At 33.1% G+C, this 21,469-nt stretch overlaps 1 protein-coding gene across 1 annotated transcript; it reads left to right on the top strand.

The window, feature by feature from the left end:
* Positions 1–5,316: 5,316 nt before the first annotated feature.
* LOC134686819 (uncharacterized) lies at positions 5,317–16,403 on the top strand. The gene is made up of 2 exons (XM_063546623.1): positions 5,317–5,330; positions 15,479–16,403. Exon 2 carries the CDS (start codon positions 15,504–15,506, stop codon positions 16,314–16,316), a length of 813 nt encoding a protein of 270 aa, XP_063402693.1. The 5' UTR covers positions 5,317–5,330; positions 15,479–15,503; the 3' UTR covers positions 16,317–16,403.
* Positions 16,404–21,469: the final 5,066 nt, after the last annotated feature.

Here is a 21,469-nt window from a genome sequence, read left to right as displayed (position 1 = left end):
TAAGTATGTCACTGCTTGGATAAAATCATACTCGGGTTGAATATATATAATATTATGCAGCAATAATCCTCCAAAAACACATAATTACTAGCAGTAAAATTAAATATCCTATGTCAATTATAAAATCATATTGGATTGGATTCTAGGGTCGTATCTAGCCTCTTTTAATAGTGAGGCGAAATGTTTTTGGCGAGGGGTCTGGGGCCGCTCAATGCCTCCAGAAGCTCTAAGAAAAATAACGCAAAATCGTGCATTATGCGCGTTTTCCGGACTCTTTCTTATGTTGAAACTCAATTCATTTAGCTAATTATTTTTTTTACAATATTCTGGTCTCAAAGCAAAAACATAGATTCGTTGTAATTTAAGACTTTTAGATATTAGGGACAACATTAATAGACCGATATGTAGGATAAAGCAAAATCATAATTCTCATAATCATTAAAACCGGATCTGTCTGTCTGTTCTTGTCTTGTATTGTGCTTAGACTTTGGTGGTTTTATTTATGACTAGATTTAAAAATAGTGACAGTGCAGTATTATACTTTAAGTACCAGTATTGCTTAAGTCGACACTAAGGAGTTGACCTTGTTTTACGGTATTAATGATTCTTTTATTGTTGAAAACCCTCCAGCAACTATCAAGATGATGAACATGAATAAAAACTTTGACCATTGATCATTTGTACGGAAGCGTATTAGCGCCACACATTTTTTTTCCCCCTATGTTTGCGTTATAACGCAAACCTTTGCGTAATAACGCAAACATTTGCGTTATAACGCAAACATTTTGCGTTATAACGCAAACATTTGCGTTACAACGCAAACATTTGCGTTATAACGCAAATCTTTGCGTTATAACGCAAACATTACCTTTGCGTTATAACGCAAACATTACCTTTGCGTTATAACGCAAAATGTTTGCGTTATAACGCAAAGGTTTGCGTTACAACGCAAAGGTTTGCGTTGTAACGCAAATGTTTGCGTTATAACGCAAAGGTTTGCGTTATAACGCAAACATAGGAAAAAAAAAATGTGTGGCGCTTATACGCTTCCGTACATTTGTATATTTCTATGCATTGACTTTGTGTGCGATTAGGTTCTGTGCATGTTTACTCCATATTCCTTTATTTTCTGTTTTAAATAGTGTCTGAACACCACTTAAGGTGGTATGGGAGTCTAAAATAAAAATGATAGAATTTGTTCATACTTTGCCAAAATGTAGTATCTATTGATACATGTTAAAAAATATTATAAAAATGATAGGTCACCGTGCATTTTTTCAAGCTACGGGTCGTGACAAAATGACACATTTCGTATGGATTATACAGGAAAAAACACCATTTTGTGAATAGAAACTAAACGAAATGATAGAATTGTAAAATAAATTAGGAAAATATAGCTTTCAAACAATGCTTTGATAATATCAAAAGAAAAGATAGGGTCACCGTGCGTTTTTTCCGGCTAAAATACAAAGTAGGAAAATTCCATTAACAATCCAACAGAAAATGCACTGTTTTAGAGTTACCTCCCCTTAAAATGACAATTTCAAAATATTTAAAAACAACCAAAAATAATCTACACTTGTACATATATTTATATTTATAAGTTATATTCTTATAAATTGGATCTTTTAAATGTAAAAACACATGAAATATCTGCATTCTTGCATCAAATTTTGCTAATTTGATAGAAAATATGGACCTTAGATTCTCTGTTTTTTACAATCCAAGATGGCGAAAGACACCCATACCACCTTAATGCAAGTTTAACCCTTCAATGTAAAAGGTCATATCGGGCGATACATTGATGGTTTTTTTCAAATGATTTGATACCGGGAAATTGGTGGTCTTATACTTTAATTCAAACCATGTCAGCTATCTAGTTTTATCTACAAAAAAGAGCCAGTTTTGTATTCTTTGATATCAAGTTCAATTGAAATAAAAGTGAGGTAAGTGTTCCTGAGACGATATTCCTCAAGTTAAATGAAACCAATTTTCAGACATTTCAAGTATATTTAAATAATAATTTTGCTTTTATTATTAGAATATTTGGGAAGTGTTTCCCGATTTTTTTGGGGGCAAAAGATGAATTTATGAAGAATCTGGTGCCATCTCATACTTCGATTAGACCTGCTGAGTTATTTATTTTCAATACATTGCAAGTCAGGTAATTTATTTTCAACTGACACAAAACAAACCATTTATTTTTGTGATTATCAAGGCTGGTTTAATTTTCAAAATCCTCCTCCCCCCCCCCATTATATCAAATGTCGTCCCCTTAGTCAAAAGCGTTTTGTTAAAATATACTTTTTTACTGTTTTGGTCTTTTGTAAATTGTTTGTATGTGTTGTATTTAGACCCTTCTATGTTAAATATGCACACGTATAAAAATTGCGGTTTTTACAATGTATCCAACGCTTTAAAAAATATACCCCAATTTTAAATCACTGCACGAATTCGAACTACCTTTTTTCATTTATCCCATTCGGTGCCAAAATATTTAATGTTCGCTTTGGAGATTCCGTATATCGTCAAGTTATTGGAATTCCAATGGGGACTAACTGTGCACCACTTATTGCGGACCTGTTTTTGTATTGTTATGAGTTACAATTTATGACTAAAATTAGCAAAGACCCATCAAAACAACATTTGACAATACTTTTAGATATTTGGATGATATATTGGCTCTCAATAATGACGACTTCAGTATGTATACTAAAGAAATTTATCCTGTAGAACTTACTTTAAATAAAGCTAATGATAACAATGACCCCTGCCCTTTCCTCGATCTTGATATCTATATCATAAACGGGAAGCTTAATACAAAAATTTATGATAAAAGAGATGATTTTTCATTTCCTATTGTTAATTATCCATTTTTAGATGGTGACGTTCCCTTGTCACCATCTTATGGTGTTTATATATCTCAACTGGTACGATTCGCTCGTGTATGTTACAACGTATAAGTTTTTAGCGAGAGAAATTTATGTATTACTGAAAAATTATTACACCAGGGTTTTCGATATCACAAACTGGTCAAAACATTTACTAAATTTTATCACCGGTATAAGGAAAAAATTCGTAAATATAACTCAACATGCAGACATCTTATACGTTCAGGTATTTCACATCCAAAATTTTATGGAAATATTCTTTATAAAGCACAAAAATGTCAGTATTCTCCTCAGAAACTAACAAAACCTTTAAATAGACTTATTAAAAGGGGATATAGTTACGATACTGTTGTCAGGTCATTAAAGATTGCATATTTTGGCTTTAACATTGTTTTACTGATAGGGTCTTTGCATCGGAACTAAACACATTTATTTCTAAAAAAAAACAGTTGTTGGCATGACACGGGTTATGTTCTTATATTTTATGATAGTATGATACTAAACCCCTAACGGGAGGGATTGTATCTGATAATCATATGATGAAGACATAATCTTTCAATCAGTTTAATTGAGGTCTGGAGCTGGCATGTCAGTTAACTGCTAGTAGTCTGTTGTTATTTATGTATTATTGTCATTTTATTTATTTTCTTTTGTTACATCTTTTGACATCAGACTCGGACTTCTCTTGAACTGAATTTTAATGTGCGTATTGTTATTCTTTTACTTTTCTACATTGGCTAGATGTATAGGGGGAGGGTTGAGATCTCATAAACATGTTTAACCCCGCTGCAATTTTGCGCCTGTCCTAAGTCAGGAGCCTCTGGCCTTTGTTAGTCTTGTATGATTTCAAATTTTAGTTTCCTGAGTATAGTTCGGAGTTTAGTATGACGTCCATTATCACTGTACTATTATGCATATTTTAGGGGCCAGCTGAAGGACACCTACGGGTGCGGGAATTCTCGCTACATTGAAGACCCATTGGTTGCCTTCGGCTGTTGTTTGCTCTATGGTCGGGTGGTTGTCGCTTTGACATATTCACCATTTCCTTTCTCAATTTTATTATTCAAAATCTTTCCCGAGTGAGTCTTTCCTTCATATACCAATCACTGTTGTGGTCAATGATTGTACTGTTCAGTAGATAGCAATCTGCCTTAGTGTGGCCAGGAGATCTCAAATGTCGACTGAGAGGGAGGTATGGCTTGCATTGGTAGTCGTTACGATGACCGTTCATTCGTTTTTGAAACGGCTGTTTTGACTCGCCAACATACTGTTTACCACATTTACACTGTAAGAGATACACAACATTTGAAGTCTTGCAATTATAACATTGCAAAATATGGTGTATTCTGTACCAGTGGAGTGACTGTTATAAGTCTGGGTATACAGTTTTTGTTTGAAAGTCAAACATCGTTTGTTTCCGCAACCCTTGCAAGAGCCCACAGATGAAGAGCCTACTTGAGAGGGAAAATCAGATCTCACAAGCAGGTCTTTAAGGCTGTTTGGCCTACGGAAAGCCAGTATAGGTGGCTCGGGATATGTAATATACAACTCGTCTAAACATCAACCCAACAATGTTAGATCTGTAAAAAGAAATTTGGGTTCTTCCGCCTCGCCGGGATTCGAACGGCGATGCTACTGAGATATCGTCAAACAAATCATAAATCTATGGCAGTTTTGTTTTTGTCAGTTTCTCCAAATCTATATATATGGCAGATTTCGATAATACGTAATTTTAAGTAACGTCATGTTACGTCCAAGCCATCGCTAACAGTGACTGTTTCGTTATTAATTAATTAAATATTTTTTTCAGAATTCGAAATTACGTGTACTGAAATCAATGCAGATGAGAGATTCTCAGAATATATATGAGGGGGTGGGACAGGGGTAAGGGATAAAGGGAGAAAGGGGGTAGGAGAAAGTAGAGGAAGGATGGGAGAAAGGAGAAAAAATAAAATATCTCTCTTTTTTTCCGGTAAATTAAAAATCAAAATAAGTAGAAGAGGGGTAGGAGAAAGGAGAAGAGGGATGGGAGAAGGGAGAAGGGTATCCCCTGTCCTCCCCCTCATATATACGTAGCAGCAAAATCGCGGGTGCAGGCAATTTCACAACAAATGTACAAAAATGTATATATGGTTTTGGTGTTTTCGCTATTTTTGTTTCGTGTTTATAAATTGATTCTTGTTTCCGCTCCTTGTTTCGGCTTGTTCTCGTGGTTCCTGTGGTTTCACCGTGTGCATTTTTTAAATCTGGAATTTTATAAAAAAAAATTCACTTATTATTTCTTTTTTTTTTAAACTCCTTAAGTTTCGGGGATACTCAACCGTAAAGAAATACCCGGGACATTTTTACGTTGCTTAGAGCCGCAATTTGATTGGTTAATGAAATGATTTTGTCACACATGTCAAATTTAACTCTTTCCCTTAATTCGAGAAATACTGAGTAAGTGAGACGTGTTTTAAGTTTGAAGTTAAAAAGATAGAATTTATGGCAAATACAAACATTGAATTGACAATGAAATAGTTAAACAGTTCATAAAAAGACCCATCGTTTAAATTTAGTACAAGTTATGAGTGGGTAAAAATATCATAATCTGGAGTACAATGCAAATCCCTGAGATTAAAGAGTATAATTATGTATTTCAACTTTTCCTGTGAATTTTATACTGCTGTCGATGTCAATATCTGTATATGCTATAAGAAATCACCCCTAGACATTAATACATACTTGAGTGATAAATGATCCAATAAACGTAAACATCCAAATGACAGAAAATATAAAATGGCCGACTCTATTACAAAGATCTTATATTTAATTGTTGATACGAATTAAACGTGCTTAAGTACCAAAGGTGGCATTTAAATTTTACTTCTACAAAGCCCTTGATTCACAGCTAATTTCAATGTATGTGGAGATCAGTCAAATAAAATAAACTGGCATGAAAGATGATTTGGGTGTGCTTGAGTTTTTCTTTATGCAGGGTACCCAACTTGACTAAAATGGATTTGGCTCATTTAATTTCCATAAAATTTTGATAAACATATTTATTTTGACCTGTTGACAAATATAAGAATTATTCAAGAATATTCATTATTGATCATTATTCAGATCCATACAATTATTTCTCTTTACTAATAGTATGCGAGAAAAACTCATCTGATATTTCAAGTCAACTCCCCTATGCAGAGGTGAATTATGGGTAAAGGCCAGGGATCCCGCCCCTGCCAAACATTTGCTGGGGAAAATTTGGTTGAATATAAAATGAAGCAACCCTCTTAAGTAGTTGGTGCCCCCCCCCTTATGAAAATTCATGGATCAGCCACTGCTAGGTTTAACCCACTAGAAGCCCAGTGGCAAATATTTTGTGTATATTCAGAACTTAATATTGAATTAAGGGGCAATGGTATTACTTGCTAAGTTGAGTAAAATCTGATATAGACACATCAGATTTTTAATTTATGTATTGTATTTTATTGTTTGATATTGACAGTGAATCTGGTGATTCTTTTATCCTATGGCTAGGTTTAAGAAAACGTCATGTTAGCTAAATTTCCATTATATGCCATCTAATATAACCCCCCCCCCCCCCCAAAAAAAAAAACCAACCCAACTTTACTTTGAATTAAATGTTTTTGACTCGTCAATCCTCTTCCTGTCATCACAACTTCTCTAAAACTACTAACAGAATTTCAGGCAACTTTGATTCAACTTTTTTCTTGGGGTTATGTCCCTTGGAACTAAGAATTTTTGCATAAATTTACTTAATACTACTGCAGCTGTTTGTCATTGTAACTCTTTTGAATCTGAACTACATAATTTCATGAATATTGTGTAAAAATGTGTCTTGACACCCTGCCTGCTAACCAACATGGTTGCCATGACTATAAATAGAACAATTCTGTTAATGTTAGTATCAACAGTGATTGGTAACTTTGCTGTGACAACAAATTAAAAACTAATATTAAACATGGCAAAATCAATTAAAGTTTACTTGATGATCTTTTACCAGTAACTTTTTACAAAAAAAAAAAAAAATGTATGTTCATGAAACACCAGCACACTCTAGCTCATACTTGTTTTAACCTTGAAAACTTAAAATGATAAATGGGTTTGAAGCAGTTAAAATGAAAAGAAAGAATCAAATTTGAGTATGTGAGAATGCTGACATATAGGTTCTTTAATTGTAAACAAAATAAAAATATTTGAAACAACATGCATCATGTACATTGTAAAATAATTTGAAATTTCTGACATAATGAAAAATTGAATTCAAATACCCTCTTTAATCAGTACAAATTATGGCTTTGCATGTATCAATGTTGTTTCTGTTAAATTACATGTATTTATCATCACTTTAACAAACATGTTGAGTTAAATTATGTTTTTTAATTCACCTTTTACATAGCATTCCGGATTTTAATACCACTTCTAAAGAACAGAGATTCTACACACATGACTTTAACAAAATATCTAGAGTTGCTCTTTAAGTATATCTTTTCGTGGAAGTTATTGAAAAAAAACATTTTTAATGTCAATTTTTGGTATATATTAACTCAGATAGAATTTTCTGATACATAGCCAGAAATTAGTAGTGCTTTTGCTCATTAATATTCGTAATATGTAAATGAGAATTGTACCACGTGATTATAGTTTGAACTAGACTGGCTTGATATCATTAAAATCTTTAAAACACGGATATTATAAGTTGCCCGTCACAGAGTCCTTGTTTATAATCACTCTCATATTTCCCCAAAGTTGTCAGGCGGTCAAAATCAAAACAATGAACGCGAATTGAGTGAATTTTTCGTGTTCTTGTGAGTTTATTCTTCTTAAAATATTGGCATTTTAACTTTACGTGGGAACCTAGAGTTAAACCACTACACATCCAAGGTTTGGACTGGCTGATTCTTTGGACATCCAAGTTTCACCCCAGCAACTTGTTTTTCTAATGACCTTGTTAGCCAATTTTCAACCATAGTTTGCAAATTTGAAGTTTCAGTCATTTTAGCCTGTATTTTATACTGCAATGTTAAAAGCCTCTCGCTTCAATTTTCAAAATAGCTCAGGAACCTTGATTTTTGCAACAACAGTCATTATGTATCGTTTAAATGGTGTATGATTTGATTGTTGTGTATATTTATTTTCTGTCCTGGCAACTTGTCTATCACTTTAATTAAAGTTAAAATAGACATTTTTTTTCAAAAATCCATATCATTTAAATAAAATTCCAATATAATTTCCGTGACCCGTATCCGATTTCATTAATATAATATTCAAATGAGCAAAGTGGCGTTGATTTCTGGATATGACATTGCCTGAAGATAGATTTGCTGACAGCTTTTTTTTTTGAAAAAATATTTGATAAAATTCAAAACTGCCTAAATTTGCATAGATTGTTAAAGAACCACTTTTTTGTGGATAAAATAAAATTTTTGAGATAGAATTTTGAAATAAAATATGAGAAGGTACTAAGGTAATGGCTGAATGTTGTTTTCTGCTCTATGGTTCAATTTTCCTCAGTGTTTGAAAACCCAATAGACCACTTTCGAGTTCATACATCACCAGAAAAAACTATTCAATTATACACGCCTTTATGACGTCATTTACCAGATAGAGGGGGTCGCCTGTATCCCTGCACTATTTACGTTCATCAAGCGTCTTAGTGATCGTCATTGTGCAGGATAAACTAGAAATAATGGTAGTTCTGTAGGTACTTAATGACAATTCCCTAATGACAGCAAGGCTGATTGTTAATTTTGAGAATTCAATTTGCCGAATAATTCGTACAATATAGAATTATAGTTTTCCAACCACTCGCTCAACATTGGAACGGAAATGACGACGCCCCTAAACGCACAAATGACGGTGATAAAGGCCCGTATAATTGACGAGTTTTTTCCGGTGACAGATGAACTCGAAAGTGGTCTATTCATTTGAAGGAGAACCCAATAATTTATAAAAACTATGCCTTTTAAACCATATTAGCCGCTGTCAAGTGCGTTATTACCCTAAATAATGAATTATTTTTGCTTAATTTATATATTTATTGTTATACTTGTAATTATAAGAAAGATACTTTCGTCATTAAAAGTGAGCAATCAAAAAGCAATAGTAATTTACTACTTAGACATTCTTGGTCACTTACATTAACGTTAAAATGTAACAATATGGGTCAAGAAATTACAAATGGCAGAACTGTCAAGTCCAAATAAATATGAATCTTTTTTAAATCATTTGTAACAATAAGAAATCTGCAACAGTTCATAAAATTTTCTTTTAATTTACGTAGAATAGAAAATCACCTTGACCCAAAGAGATAGTTATATAAATTGTCTCAAAACTGTTACTTATTCTGAGGAATATAGAAATTACACCCATATTATTGATTCATTCATGAAGAAAGGGATATCTCTGTGTGCAATGGCACTGGTCATTAAATAACCATCCATTATTATGATCATATATTTTATAGGGACTGTTATGATGTTTACATGGACAATAATTTGGTTTATGTCACTAAAATTGGGTGATTAAAATAACTTTCCATGAATGATGTTAAATTGTTTTAACACATTCACAGAGCTATAATACTGTCCCATCATACACATAACAATGAATCAATTTTACCCAAACAGAGTAGATATATATCTCAATTTGAAAACCACGAGAAAATAAAATACATTCAGGAATATACTAGAGGGGTGAACTTTAACAGATAATGCAAAAGGAAGAAATATTTCACTCAATTACATTAAAAATGATGAGTAAAAACTCTCAATTGTTAAATTTTTAACTGGAGCTCTTTATGAAATCCACTTAGCCAGTGTTCATGTAGAAATACAATAAGATAACTCTATCTTATTGAAATGATATTAGAATTGTCTCCCTTGTATATTGTCTAGATCAAATTATACTATCAACTGCTTTGAATATTTAATCAAAAACCAAATGCTTCAGTTTAATATAAAGATACTAAACTTTTTCGAGTTTTTGCTTGAATTTAATTCAAAGGAGTCAATTCAAAGATTAATGTACTGGATTGATTTTGATGAAATGGGTGTATATATATTTAGTTTTTAGCTCACCGGGCCCGAAGGGCCAAGTGAGCTTTTCTTATCACTTGGCGTCCGTCGTCGTCCGGCGTTAACTTTTACAAAAATCTTCTCCTCTGAAACTACTGGGCCAAATTAAACCAAACTTGGCCACAATCATCATTGATGTATCTAGTTTAAAGTTTGTGTTTTTTTACCCGGCCGACCATCCAAGATGGCCCCCATGGCTAAAAATAGAAAATAGGGGTAAAATGCAGTTTTTGGCTTATAACTCAAAAACCAAAGCATTTAGAGCAAATCTGACATGGGGGTAAAATTATTTATCAGGTCAAGATCTATCTGTCCTGAAATTTTCAGATGAATAAGACAACCCATTGTTGGGTTGCTGCCCCTAAATTAGTAATTTTAAGGAAATTTTACTGTTTTTGGTTATTATCTTGAATATTATTATAGATGGGTCAAAATCTTTAATTGTTTTTACATAGGCGGTAATGGTAACGTTTTTTCCTGTAGCTCAGTCCATATCGTTAACTTGGATATGTATGATAGCTTGTTTCGAAGCTGTGACATTTTCACATATGTGGTTAAATTTTCAGGGTACGAAGTGAGATTACTTTTTCCGTAAATTAGCAAACCCCGAACATCCTGTTGTGATGCGGCTCCTTGTGGTAAAATATCCCCTTTTTAACACAATAAGTTCTATGAGAATTTAATACTTTGAACACATTCAATAGCTCCATAGTTTTTACACATTTATTCTATGTTCCTCTACTTTCCTAATCACCACAAATAATTTAGTTCAGTCATTTGCTAAAAATAGAAACATGTCCAATATCACTACACAGAGATTTTTTCTTATTACGTGACTTTTGAGTTCCTCATTTCAAGGCGCATTAGGGATGTTGTCCCATATTGAAATCCATACTTCTGATTTTTCCAAATAATTTCATGTGATCTTCATCGGTATAATGTTCTGAATAAATCTTTGTATTTTTGTCCATTTCTGAAAAAAAATAAAGTTGTTTTAGCACTATAAGGCAATGACACTTTCGTCGCTATATTTTTTTATTTTGAATACAATGAGTATGTATAAGTAATTTCTTCCAGATTACCTCCACTAGTCAAAACAAGGACAAAACTTCTGATTATAACCTTTAATTACAATACACAGACCCTGATAAAGCATTCTATAAAATTTTCTTGTGTCTCAAAGTGCATTTTGACAGAGAAATTATGCAAAACTGAAGGTTTTATAAAAAAACCAACACCAAAATAATTATTCTTACTAGTGGAAATCTTGTATTTAATACTGTTGAAACCACTCTAAACTACTGGGAAAGTCATCCATATCATATAATTAGAGTGCAATATAGTGCAAATTTTCAAAACTTGTCCTTTCACATAATTCTATTTGAGAAAAAATGTTTTTTACATGTTTTTCAGTGAAACCTTTTATCAGTGAGACATCCACATAAGGTCTTAACGGAAACATTGTGATATCACATGTATTATGGCGTCATTAAATAACGACAGATCAAAATAGCGCTAAATATAGTTTGCAGTGTTACGTGAGAAACAGTTGCAGCAAGATTTAACTCGAAATAGTGAGTCCAAACGATCTGTAACTAAGCCTTTTCATTTAACACCAAGACCATAGCAACAGTTTTCATATTAGCATATTTTTAACATCACGACTGTAATTTCAATTGCATAAATACCAGAAATAAACAATTTAGAGCTTGCCTAATAAAACAAAATGCTTACCAGTAATTCAGGACTTTTAAAAAACCTCTAGTTTGCCATCTCAGGTAGAAAAAATAATGGTATATCTGGAACTGAAATAAGACAAAAAAAAATACTCAGGCTGTGTTATCATTTGATTTAAATACATAAGTAATATTGAGAGAGAAAAATCTATTTTTGTAAGTTTAATCACAAAGAAAGACAAATGCTTCTCCCTTGTGGCTTAGCCACCTTCATTTAAACCTTTTGTATTAGAACCAAGGGTAGTAGCTTACTAGCTTAATAGTTGAATAGGTGCAGAAATATTGTTTTCAAGAAGGGTTTGACCCTCCCCCTTTTTCACTGAGAAATGACCATATCTTTTGTTTTGCTCATGTGCATTAAAAATAATAATTCATGATTTTCTTAAAACATGTAAATGTTTTTGTCTGTTTTTTTGTGCATATGATATCTACTGACCAGGGGTCAAATCATTGGATAAAAGCACATGCAGAGATGGGTCTGATTACTTTCAATGTAATTGATTAAATTACAATTACTTTGTCAATTGTACGATTAAATTAAATTAACAATTACATCATTTCTGAAAGTATCTGATTAAATTAATGATTACATAGGCAAAGTAATCATGATTACATCTGATTACAATGAATAAGAAAATAACATTTTTGATTTTAATGAATAAATGTTTATAAATATAGCTAGTATATAGATATAGGAAGATGTGGTGTAAGTGCCAATGAGACAAATCTTTTAAGTTCATCCGAATTACAAATTATAAAAGTATAACATTTTTTAAAAAGGATATTTTGTAATTATTATAAAATGGTTACTTCAATTTTCATCAGTTTAATAAACCACAAAAGTTCAATGTATTTATACATGTACATGCACATTGTGCCATTGGTTATGACCTATCACACTTTATCGCCATTGATCTCTGCAGTTTAATGAATAAAGATGTATCTTGTTTAAAGTTTGTGTTTTTTGACCCGGCCAACCATACAAGATGGCCGCCATGGCTAAAAATAGAACATAGGGGTAAAATGCAGTTTTTGGCTTATAACTCAAAAACCAAAGCATTTAGAGCAAATTGTTTATCAGGTTAAGATCCATCTGCCCTGAAATTTTCAGATGAATCAGACAACCCATTGTTGGGTTGCTGCCCCTAAATTGGTTATTTTAAGGAAATTTTACTGTTTTTGGTTATTATCTTGAATATTATTATAGATGGAGATAAAGTGTAAACTGCAATAATGTTCAGCAAAGTAAGATTTACAAATAAGTCAACATTACCAAAATGATCAGTTGACCCCTTTAGGAGTTATTGCCCTTTATAGTCAATTTTTAACTATTTTTCGTAAATATCCATGATCTTTTACAAAAATCTTCTCCTCTGAAACTACTGGGCCAAATTAATCCAAACTTGGCCACAATCATCATTGATGTATCTAGTTTAAAGTTTGTGTTTTTTGACCCGGCCAACCAACCAAGATGACTGCCACGGCTTAAAATAGAACATGGAGGTTTAATGCAGTTTTTGATTATTACTCAAAAACCAAAGCATTTAGAGCAAATCTGACAAGGGGTAAAATTGTTTATCTGGTCAAGATCTATCTGCCCTGAAATTTTAAGATGAATGGGACAACCCGTTGTAAGAGTGCTGCCCCTAAATTTGTAATTTTAAGGAAATTTTGCTTTTTTGGGTTATTATCTTGAATATTATTATAGATAGAGATAAACTGTAAACAGCAATAATGTACAGCAATTTTAGACTCAAAAATAAGTCAAAATGACCAAAATGGTCAATTGACCCCCTAAGAAGTTATTGTCCTTTATAATCAATTTTTAACAATTTTCATAAAATTTGTAAATTTTTACTAACATTTTCCACTGAAACTACACGGACAAGTTTATTATAGATAGAGATAATTGTAAGCAGCAAGAATTAGGGGGCTAGGATGAAATTTGAAAAAAATAGGCAGGACAGGAGTTTTGAGTAAAAAAAAAGGGAGGATGAGACACTTGCAAAAAAAAGAGCCAGGAAGACAATTTAGGTATAAAAAAAAAGGCAGGACTGAACAGAGTGAAAAATAAAAAGGCAGGACAGAGATTACAGATAAAAGTTCAATGATGGATTACTGACCCTCTCCCCCACCCCCTCTTAACTTAATTTGGGAAAATTTGATTGACCAATATGGATATATGTAAAAATGTAAAAATCAATGTCAGATAACCAAAACTTGCATCAGTTCAATGCTTCCTGCTTAATCAGACACTTTGTTGTTGGGTTGCTGACCCCAAATTGGTAATTTTAAAGAAATTTTGCAGTTTTTGGTTATCTTGAATATTATAGAAATATACTGTAATATTAATAATAATAATAATAAAATTCTTTATTTAAAGTCATAAGAAACGAGTGACCGGTGAAAAATAATGTTCTTCCAATTCTTGAACCAATGCATACAAACATCATAAACTTAGTCTTCTGTGCTCGAATTTTTTTCGTGTAAATTTCGTATAATTGTCAATTTTTTTTTCAATCGGTCAGTGTTGTGAAAATATGGCAGGTAATTAAAGTTCGTGTTTTGAAGCCGATTTTAGTTTAACGATTGTCACCTGTTTGTCAACAATTGACGAAAAATAAACAAAAAGCATGGAAATTGAGCACGTGTTTAACATGTAAATTCAGATAACAGTTTATTTTAAGGACATCCATGTGTATTGTGGTCACCGGATTTTTACGAGATGGGTCACACTGAGGTCACCTTGCATACGGAAAATATGTCGGGGGAATTGCTTGCTGGAAGGAAGCAATTCAAATAAAGTAAACTTCTTCTAAATATGAATAAATTAAAGAATTTTCTTCAGAAAAAAGTATATGTACATAAGTTTTATAATGAAAACTATCCATTGAGTTATAAAAAACATATGCATTATTTATTTTTGATTTGAGGTTTCTTATGACTTTAACGAAGGTAACACATTTAACAATTACATGTTAATCTTCCATGAGGCCTTAAAAAATATTAATACAAATAGAAAACGGACAAAAACATACAAAATAAAATACATAATACAGTTAAATATAGCAGCTTAAATATTGAATAAGTACATAAAACGCATTCAGTAGCAGAAGAAAAAATACATTAGTTTCGTGCATCTTCATTCTGTTCAGTTAGAAAATAGTTTGAACAGTTGGTCTTAAATGTAAGTTCTAAATTATCAATTTCTTTAATATTATTTGGTAAATAAACAACACTGTAAACAGCAAGAGTGTTTTTCAAAGAAAGATCTACAAAAAAGTCAAAATCATCCGAATTGACAATTGACTCCTAAGGGATGCCAGTATTTACTGATAGTATTAATAATATTCATCCGAGGATAATAATATCTTTTTAGAGGAATAGAAAACATACCCCCCCCCCCCCCCCATAAAATTCTATTTTTGCATATTTAACTCAAACATTTGTCCCTGGACCTTACGTGAATTCAACACACAATCAATAACTAATCTTCCCCAGTTTTGGGGAATGAAAGAACATTTTGATTATTACCTTCATTATTGGTAATTATAGGGATATGTTTTTTTTTTATCAAACGTCCTTTGAAACTACAAGTCTTACCCCGCCGTTCTCTCACAACCACAACCCCTTTTTTAAGAATTTTTGTCCAACTTGCAAACTGTTCAGGGTTCGACTACTGCAGTTGTATCAGGCTGGGCTCTGCGAACTTATTGTTGTCTATAAAATTAACAAACATCACTAAGATCATTTAACTTTTCTGTATTTTCAGACAAAAGGACAAGAAAAGCAAGAAAATGATTGGTATACTACGTATAGTGAGAGAGTTCGTAGACTTAGTAGGTCTGTGTCCGTATGGTCCTTCGGTTAGACCATGTGTTGAGCCAGAGAGGTCACCCCAGGTTCAAGGTTTGTGTCGTGATGTTCCTTCCCCTGTGGTAGAGTCTCCTGAGCTACCAAGGGCTGCTGACCCGGAGCAGTGTTTGGTGGAAGCACCCCGTGTTGCATTGTTTTCAGCAATGCCATTTGAGGTAGAAGTCATTTCTACTTTGGATGACACTGTTGAAAACGATACAGCGGTGTTTGAGGAGGAAGAGGAACATGAGTTGGTTTTCGACACAGATGATGCTGACCTTTTCTCAACCTGGGATCAGGAGCAGCAGCAGGCTGATGAGTGGTGGGATGATCTGGAAAGGAGGGTTATTGACGTTTCAGAGGAGGTGGAAGCCCTATCCGAGGATTATAGTGAGGTAAAACAAAGGTTGGAGAGTGATGATGAGACTCTGCAGATGTTTGGCGCAAACTTGGAAAGTGAGGGTCGAAATCTGCAGATGCAGTATGTAATCTCCAGGGTTTTACCTTGCTGTGGTCCTTTGGATTTAGAAGAAGGTGTAAGTGATGTGGACGAGCTGTCTCTAGAGGATGACGAGGTCTTTACTGATGAGCATGATAGAGTTGTGATTTGGGATGAGGAGGGCAGAGCAGCTATGAGGAGAGTTTGGTTCAGGAGGCATTTCATGAAGAGTCATTGTCTGAATGGTTTTTGGAGGACCTTTAGAGGGTACAGTTTGAGGTGTCGGATGTTTCAGCTTAGTATTGTGTGTCGTTGAGAAGAGTAGGTTCACATTTGTATTTTTGTAAGTTTTGTCCCTTATGACCAGTTGCCCCCAGATTACTTGACAAGTAATGAATTACTGATGGTATTGATTTATTGATCGGTTGGTTGATGTTTTAGTGATGATTGTATCTTGAACACTTCATTGATGGTTTGGTCTTTTAATAGGTCATAACAGGTTAGGAATTCTCTGGCAAAAATGAAAACTATAAAAAGATAGAAGTAAACCTGCCCTTAGTCTTACTCCCTGAGTCCCCCTTTACCCAAGTATTCTACCCTTACTTTCTTTGTATATATATGTATATATGTGTAAATAAAAGCATGATTGTTTTATACAATTTTTAGTTAAGTCAGACATTGTATGTTACCAAAGGTAGATGTATAATGTTGCTGTAGCATGTTATCATCATAAGATATTAGAGACCTTCATATGTACAGTAGTCATAGAAATAGAGTATTAATTATGTACAGCAAAAACATTCAGAATCACTAGTGATTTCGGTGAGAATTCGGGACTTCGCCCAAGGTAAAACTTGTAATTATCACATGACATCATCATTGAACTCAACACACATAACTTTATCAGTAACACACACCTTCAAATTTGATATGGATCAGATTTAGAAAAAAAGCACAGAAGACATTTGGTACCGATCATCAACCTTGTCTGTCAACATTTATTTTTGAGTTTTTACCCTTTTAATGACCTTTTTTTTTTTGCAATATTTTGGACATCAAATTCCCACGATCAGATGTTTATGTTCTCCCAGTTTTCGTTGCCATCCTACAATATCTTTTTCTTTTTGATAAACATGACTTATTTTAATTTGGATTTTTTCTTAACTATTTTGTAAAATGTAAAATAGAATAACACCTTTCTTAATTAGCTCTGAATGCACCATACACCTGGAAACCTGGTAAATGAAACTTCTTGTTTAATCAACCCTCCATGTCTTAGTACATCAATATTAAACCATTTTATTCACAAAGTATCAAGAACTAATCTGGGTGGGATAACTAACATGATACTTCCTAAATAGGTTGCCTGGAAGATGTGTGAATGAATGAATGAATGAACGAGATAATAATAGAGAGCAGAGAGACAGATATCGTAAGGGTATTGTGTACTGTTCTGTGGAGGGAAGTTATTTAGGAATTTTATAATTCTAGTAATTTTCAGAACAGATTGGTATTTCTGAGCTAGGAAAAAAATACTATTTAAGGACAAATTGGTTCATGTCAAATTTAGAGACAGATTAAATGTATAACTGTTCCAGTAGATTTCAAAGTCAATATTAATGAATTTATTCAATTTTTGTTTTGTCTTTAGCTTTCATAATTTTATTTTTTTAATTTTCATAAATTTTTCTTCATACCAGTTATTTAAAGGTTTTTATTTTAGTATAGATGCTGTATTATGCACATCGTTCTGAAGGGCATGACTCTGACCTTGACATCCTTGATCAACCTTGAGGGTCTCCTCTTTGAATATGACCTTAAAAATCATTCCATAGTGTCATATCTATTTACATAGACTTCATGGTAAATTCAAAAAGGGGGAATCTATAAAACCTGGTTAAGTCAAATGGTCCACTCCATTATGACAACCTGAACAAATTAAAAACCAGTGGTATTTGTTTTATTTGTTTTTTTTTATTGACATAATTGGTTAACATTGCAATAATTACGATGGAGGAGCCAAAATTGAGTAAACATACAATACAACTGACTTAAAAATTCACACACTAATAAAAATTCACACACAAAAAATTCACACACTAAAAATTCACACACAATGAAATCACACACAACGAATTCACACACTAAAAATTCACACACTAAAAATTCACACACAAAAAATTCACACACAAAAAAATCACAGAAGCAAAGACATTTGACAATCACCAACACAAAAAAAATCTTGGGAGTTGACAGTACAGTAAAGTAAAACATAATGACATATACACAAAAAATATTTTTTCCCTACAGTTGGCGCAGTAGATACCTCTGCTTTATCTGACTGCATGACGTCCATACTTGTTTTATTTCTGAACTTACAATTGTCCAGTGAAGGTTATAGTTGTAGAGGTGTTTAGATCTCTTGTAAGTACCAGTTTCAGTACTAATCTGTCACTAGTAATACCGAGAATAAATGTCACTACAACTGAGCTTTTCCTGCATACGATTGGTTTCCTCACATTACTTGGTATTTTATGCAAAAGTCTATATTTTTTTAATATTTCGGTCAGTAGTTTTCCCCCTGAAAGTTTAAAGTAGCATTTTATTGAGATATTTTATTGGCACTCACATTCAAACACAAAACATTGCAGATTTGTGATAAAAAATATCATAAAATTCGTTTTTATTATTTCATGTTTGTTAATTAATATCAAAAGTAACCTGCAATATATTTAATTTTAATTTGAAGTAATGTGTTGGAAAGATGGTCTCTGATAATTTGGTGGTGACAAACATTCTACTTTTATATAAAAAAAAAAAAAAAAAAAAAAAAAATACATTGTAATATCTATGTATAATAATTAATACTTTTTTTTCAGGTATTTTAATCCTTTCTTCAGTTTAATTTCAGAATGTTTCTGATAGACTGGATAGTGGTTGAGAAACACAGAACCTGTGATCTTCCGGATTTTGATGAAATCGTGATGAAGTAATGGATACATTATTTTCATGGGAAGGCGGAATTGAATTATATCGTGATGAAGTAATGGATACATTATTTTCATAGGATGACGGAATTGAAATATATATTGTGATGAAGTAAAGGATACATTATTTTCATGGAAAGGCGGAATTGAATTATGTCGTGATGAAGTAATTGATACATTATTTTCATGGGAAGGAGGAATTGAATTATGTCGTGATGGAAGTAATGGATACATTATTTTCATGGGAAGGTGGAATTGAATTATGTCATGATAGAAGTAATGGATACATTATTTTCACGGGAACTTTCCTGTTACATATTTTGAATAAAAACATCAAATTTATTAAATTTTAAACAAAATCACCAAAATTTATTAAATTTTAAACAAAATCACCAAAATTTATTAAATTTTAACGACAAAGACAAAATTTGTTAGATTTTAAACAAAATTTGGTAATTTTTAATTATTTTTTTTTATTAAATTTCAAACAAATCACTAAAATTTATTTAAGAAGCATTAAAATATATCCCTGTAATTGTTCATAAAGAGTAAAAATGCATTTTTAAAGACATATTTAAGTAATTCTCTTTTTCTGAATTAAAATAAATAACTGTTCATTATTTCCTAATTTGTATAAATATATAAGCATTCCATTTCCTAAATTTCGATATCATAATTTAGCTCACAATAACTGAATAAGTATGAACATTTTAATTTTCAGTGTTTCATTGAGATTTGGACTTCCAACAACTTGAATTTAACAATACTGCATTATTATAGGGTATGATTGCAACATGAATAGGTTACTTACTTTTTTTTAAAATGTTTAAGAATTGAACACTAGCAAGTCAGTAGAACATTACCTATAAACTAGACATGGAACCCAATCACCATACCCCATTACCATACCCAATTACCATACCCCATCACCATACCCCATCACCATACCCCATCACTATATCCCATCACCATACCCCATCACTATATCCCATCACCATACCCAATCACAATACCAAAGCACATTCACTTAGCATGACACCCACAACCATTAACACTGTATGTATAGAATAAAAGGTAGTTTATACTGGCTTGCTAATGTTTTCTTCTTGGCTTTCTTTAATTATACCCTCGCCCCACATAGCAACAGCTCTATGTATAGTTGACCTGGGACTGAGCTTCCGAGCAGGTTGGGTGGAATGAGGCAACGTCTAGGAACTGGAATTTAAGAGCTCAGAAGTCTTGGAGGAGACTATGGTCTGATGAATGGGAGAGTAAGTCTCCAGGCACTTGTATTTAAGGGCAAGGAAGGGAGTAGGGAATAGCTAACCCAAAACAAGTCCAGGGACTTATTTTTAAGGGCATGGGGTTCCGGAAGGGTTATCCCATGGGGGACCAGGGACTTGTTTTTATGGGATTGGGAGTTGGGGAGTATTACTGCATGGGAGTCATAAGGATCTTGTTTTTAAGGGATGGTGATTGGGGAGGGTTACCCCATGGGAGTCCAGGGACATGTTTTTATGGGATTGGGGGTTGGGGAGGATTACCGCATGGGAGTCCAGGATCTTGTTTTTAAGGGATGGGGGTTGGGGAGGGTTACCCCATGGGAGTCCAGGGACTTGTTTTTATGGGATTGTGGGTCAGGGAGGATTACCCCATGGGAGTCCAGGATCCTGGTTTTTAAAAGGGATGGGGTCGAGGAGGGTTACCCCATGGGAGTCCAGGGACTTGTTTTTAAGGGATTGGGGGTCAGCGAGGGTTACCACCATGTGAGTCCAGGGACTTGTTTTTAATGGATAGGGGTCGGGAAGGGTCACCCCATGGGAATCCAGGTACTTGTTTTAAGGGATTGGGGGTCGGGTAGGGTTACCCCATGGGAGTCCAGGGACTTGTTTTTAAGGGTTTTGGAGCCAGGGAGGGTTACCCCATGGGAATCCAGGGACTTGTTTTAAGGGCTTGGGGTCAGGGAGGGTTAACCCATGAGAGTCCAGTGTATTTAAGGTCTTGGAGGTCAGGGAGGGCTACCCCACGGCCTAGTGTAATAGAGATGAAGAAGTTGCTAGGTAAGGAGGGGAAGTAAGTAATGTGTTGGTGTTGTAATTTCACACTGTTCTGATACTGTATAGTTGCTTTAAAGATTGTGAAGTACAAATAACCCTGTACTTTTGGATGAAATGCATTATAAATTTCAAAATAATGAACACTTCCCTTTTCTGAATTTAAAGAAATAACACTTTCTTTTCTGGATTTTAAATAAATAATTCCTTTTCTAGTTTTCAGATTAATAACCATTCTTTCGTCAAAATTTAAATAAATAATTCTTCCTTTTTTAAAACTGAAATAATTCTTCCTTTTTAAATTATAAATAAATAAACCTTCCTATTTCAAAATTTAGATAAATAATCCTTCCTTTTTTAAAATTATAAATAAATAAACCTTCGGTTTTTTTTTTATTAAATTTGAATAAATAACCATTTCTTTTTTT

This window comes from Mytilus trossulus, chromosome 10 (genome assembly GCF_036588685.1).
Source record: "Mytilus trossulus isolate FHL-02 chromosome 10, PNRI_Mtr1.1.1.hap1, whole genome shotgun sequence".
Taxonomy (NCBI): domain Eukaryota; kingdom Metazoa; phylum Mollusca; class Bivalvia; order Mytilida; family Mytilidae; genus Mytilus; species Mytilus trossulus.
The sequence above is the reverse complement of the archived record's forward strand: the minus strand, read 5'-3'. Positions and strand labels throughout refer to the sequence as shown.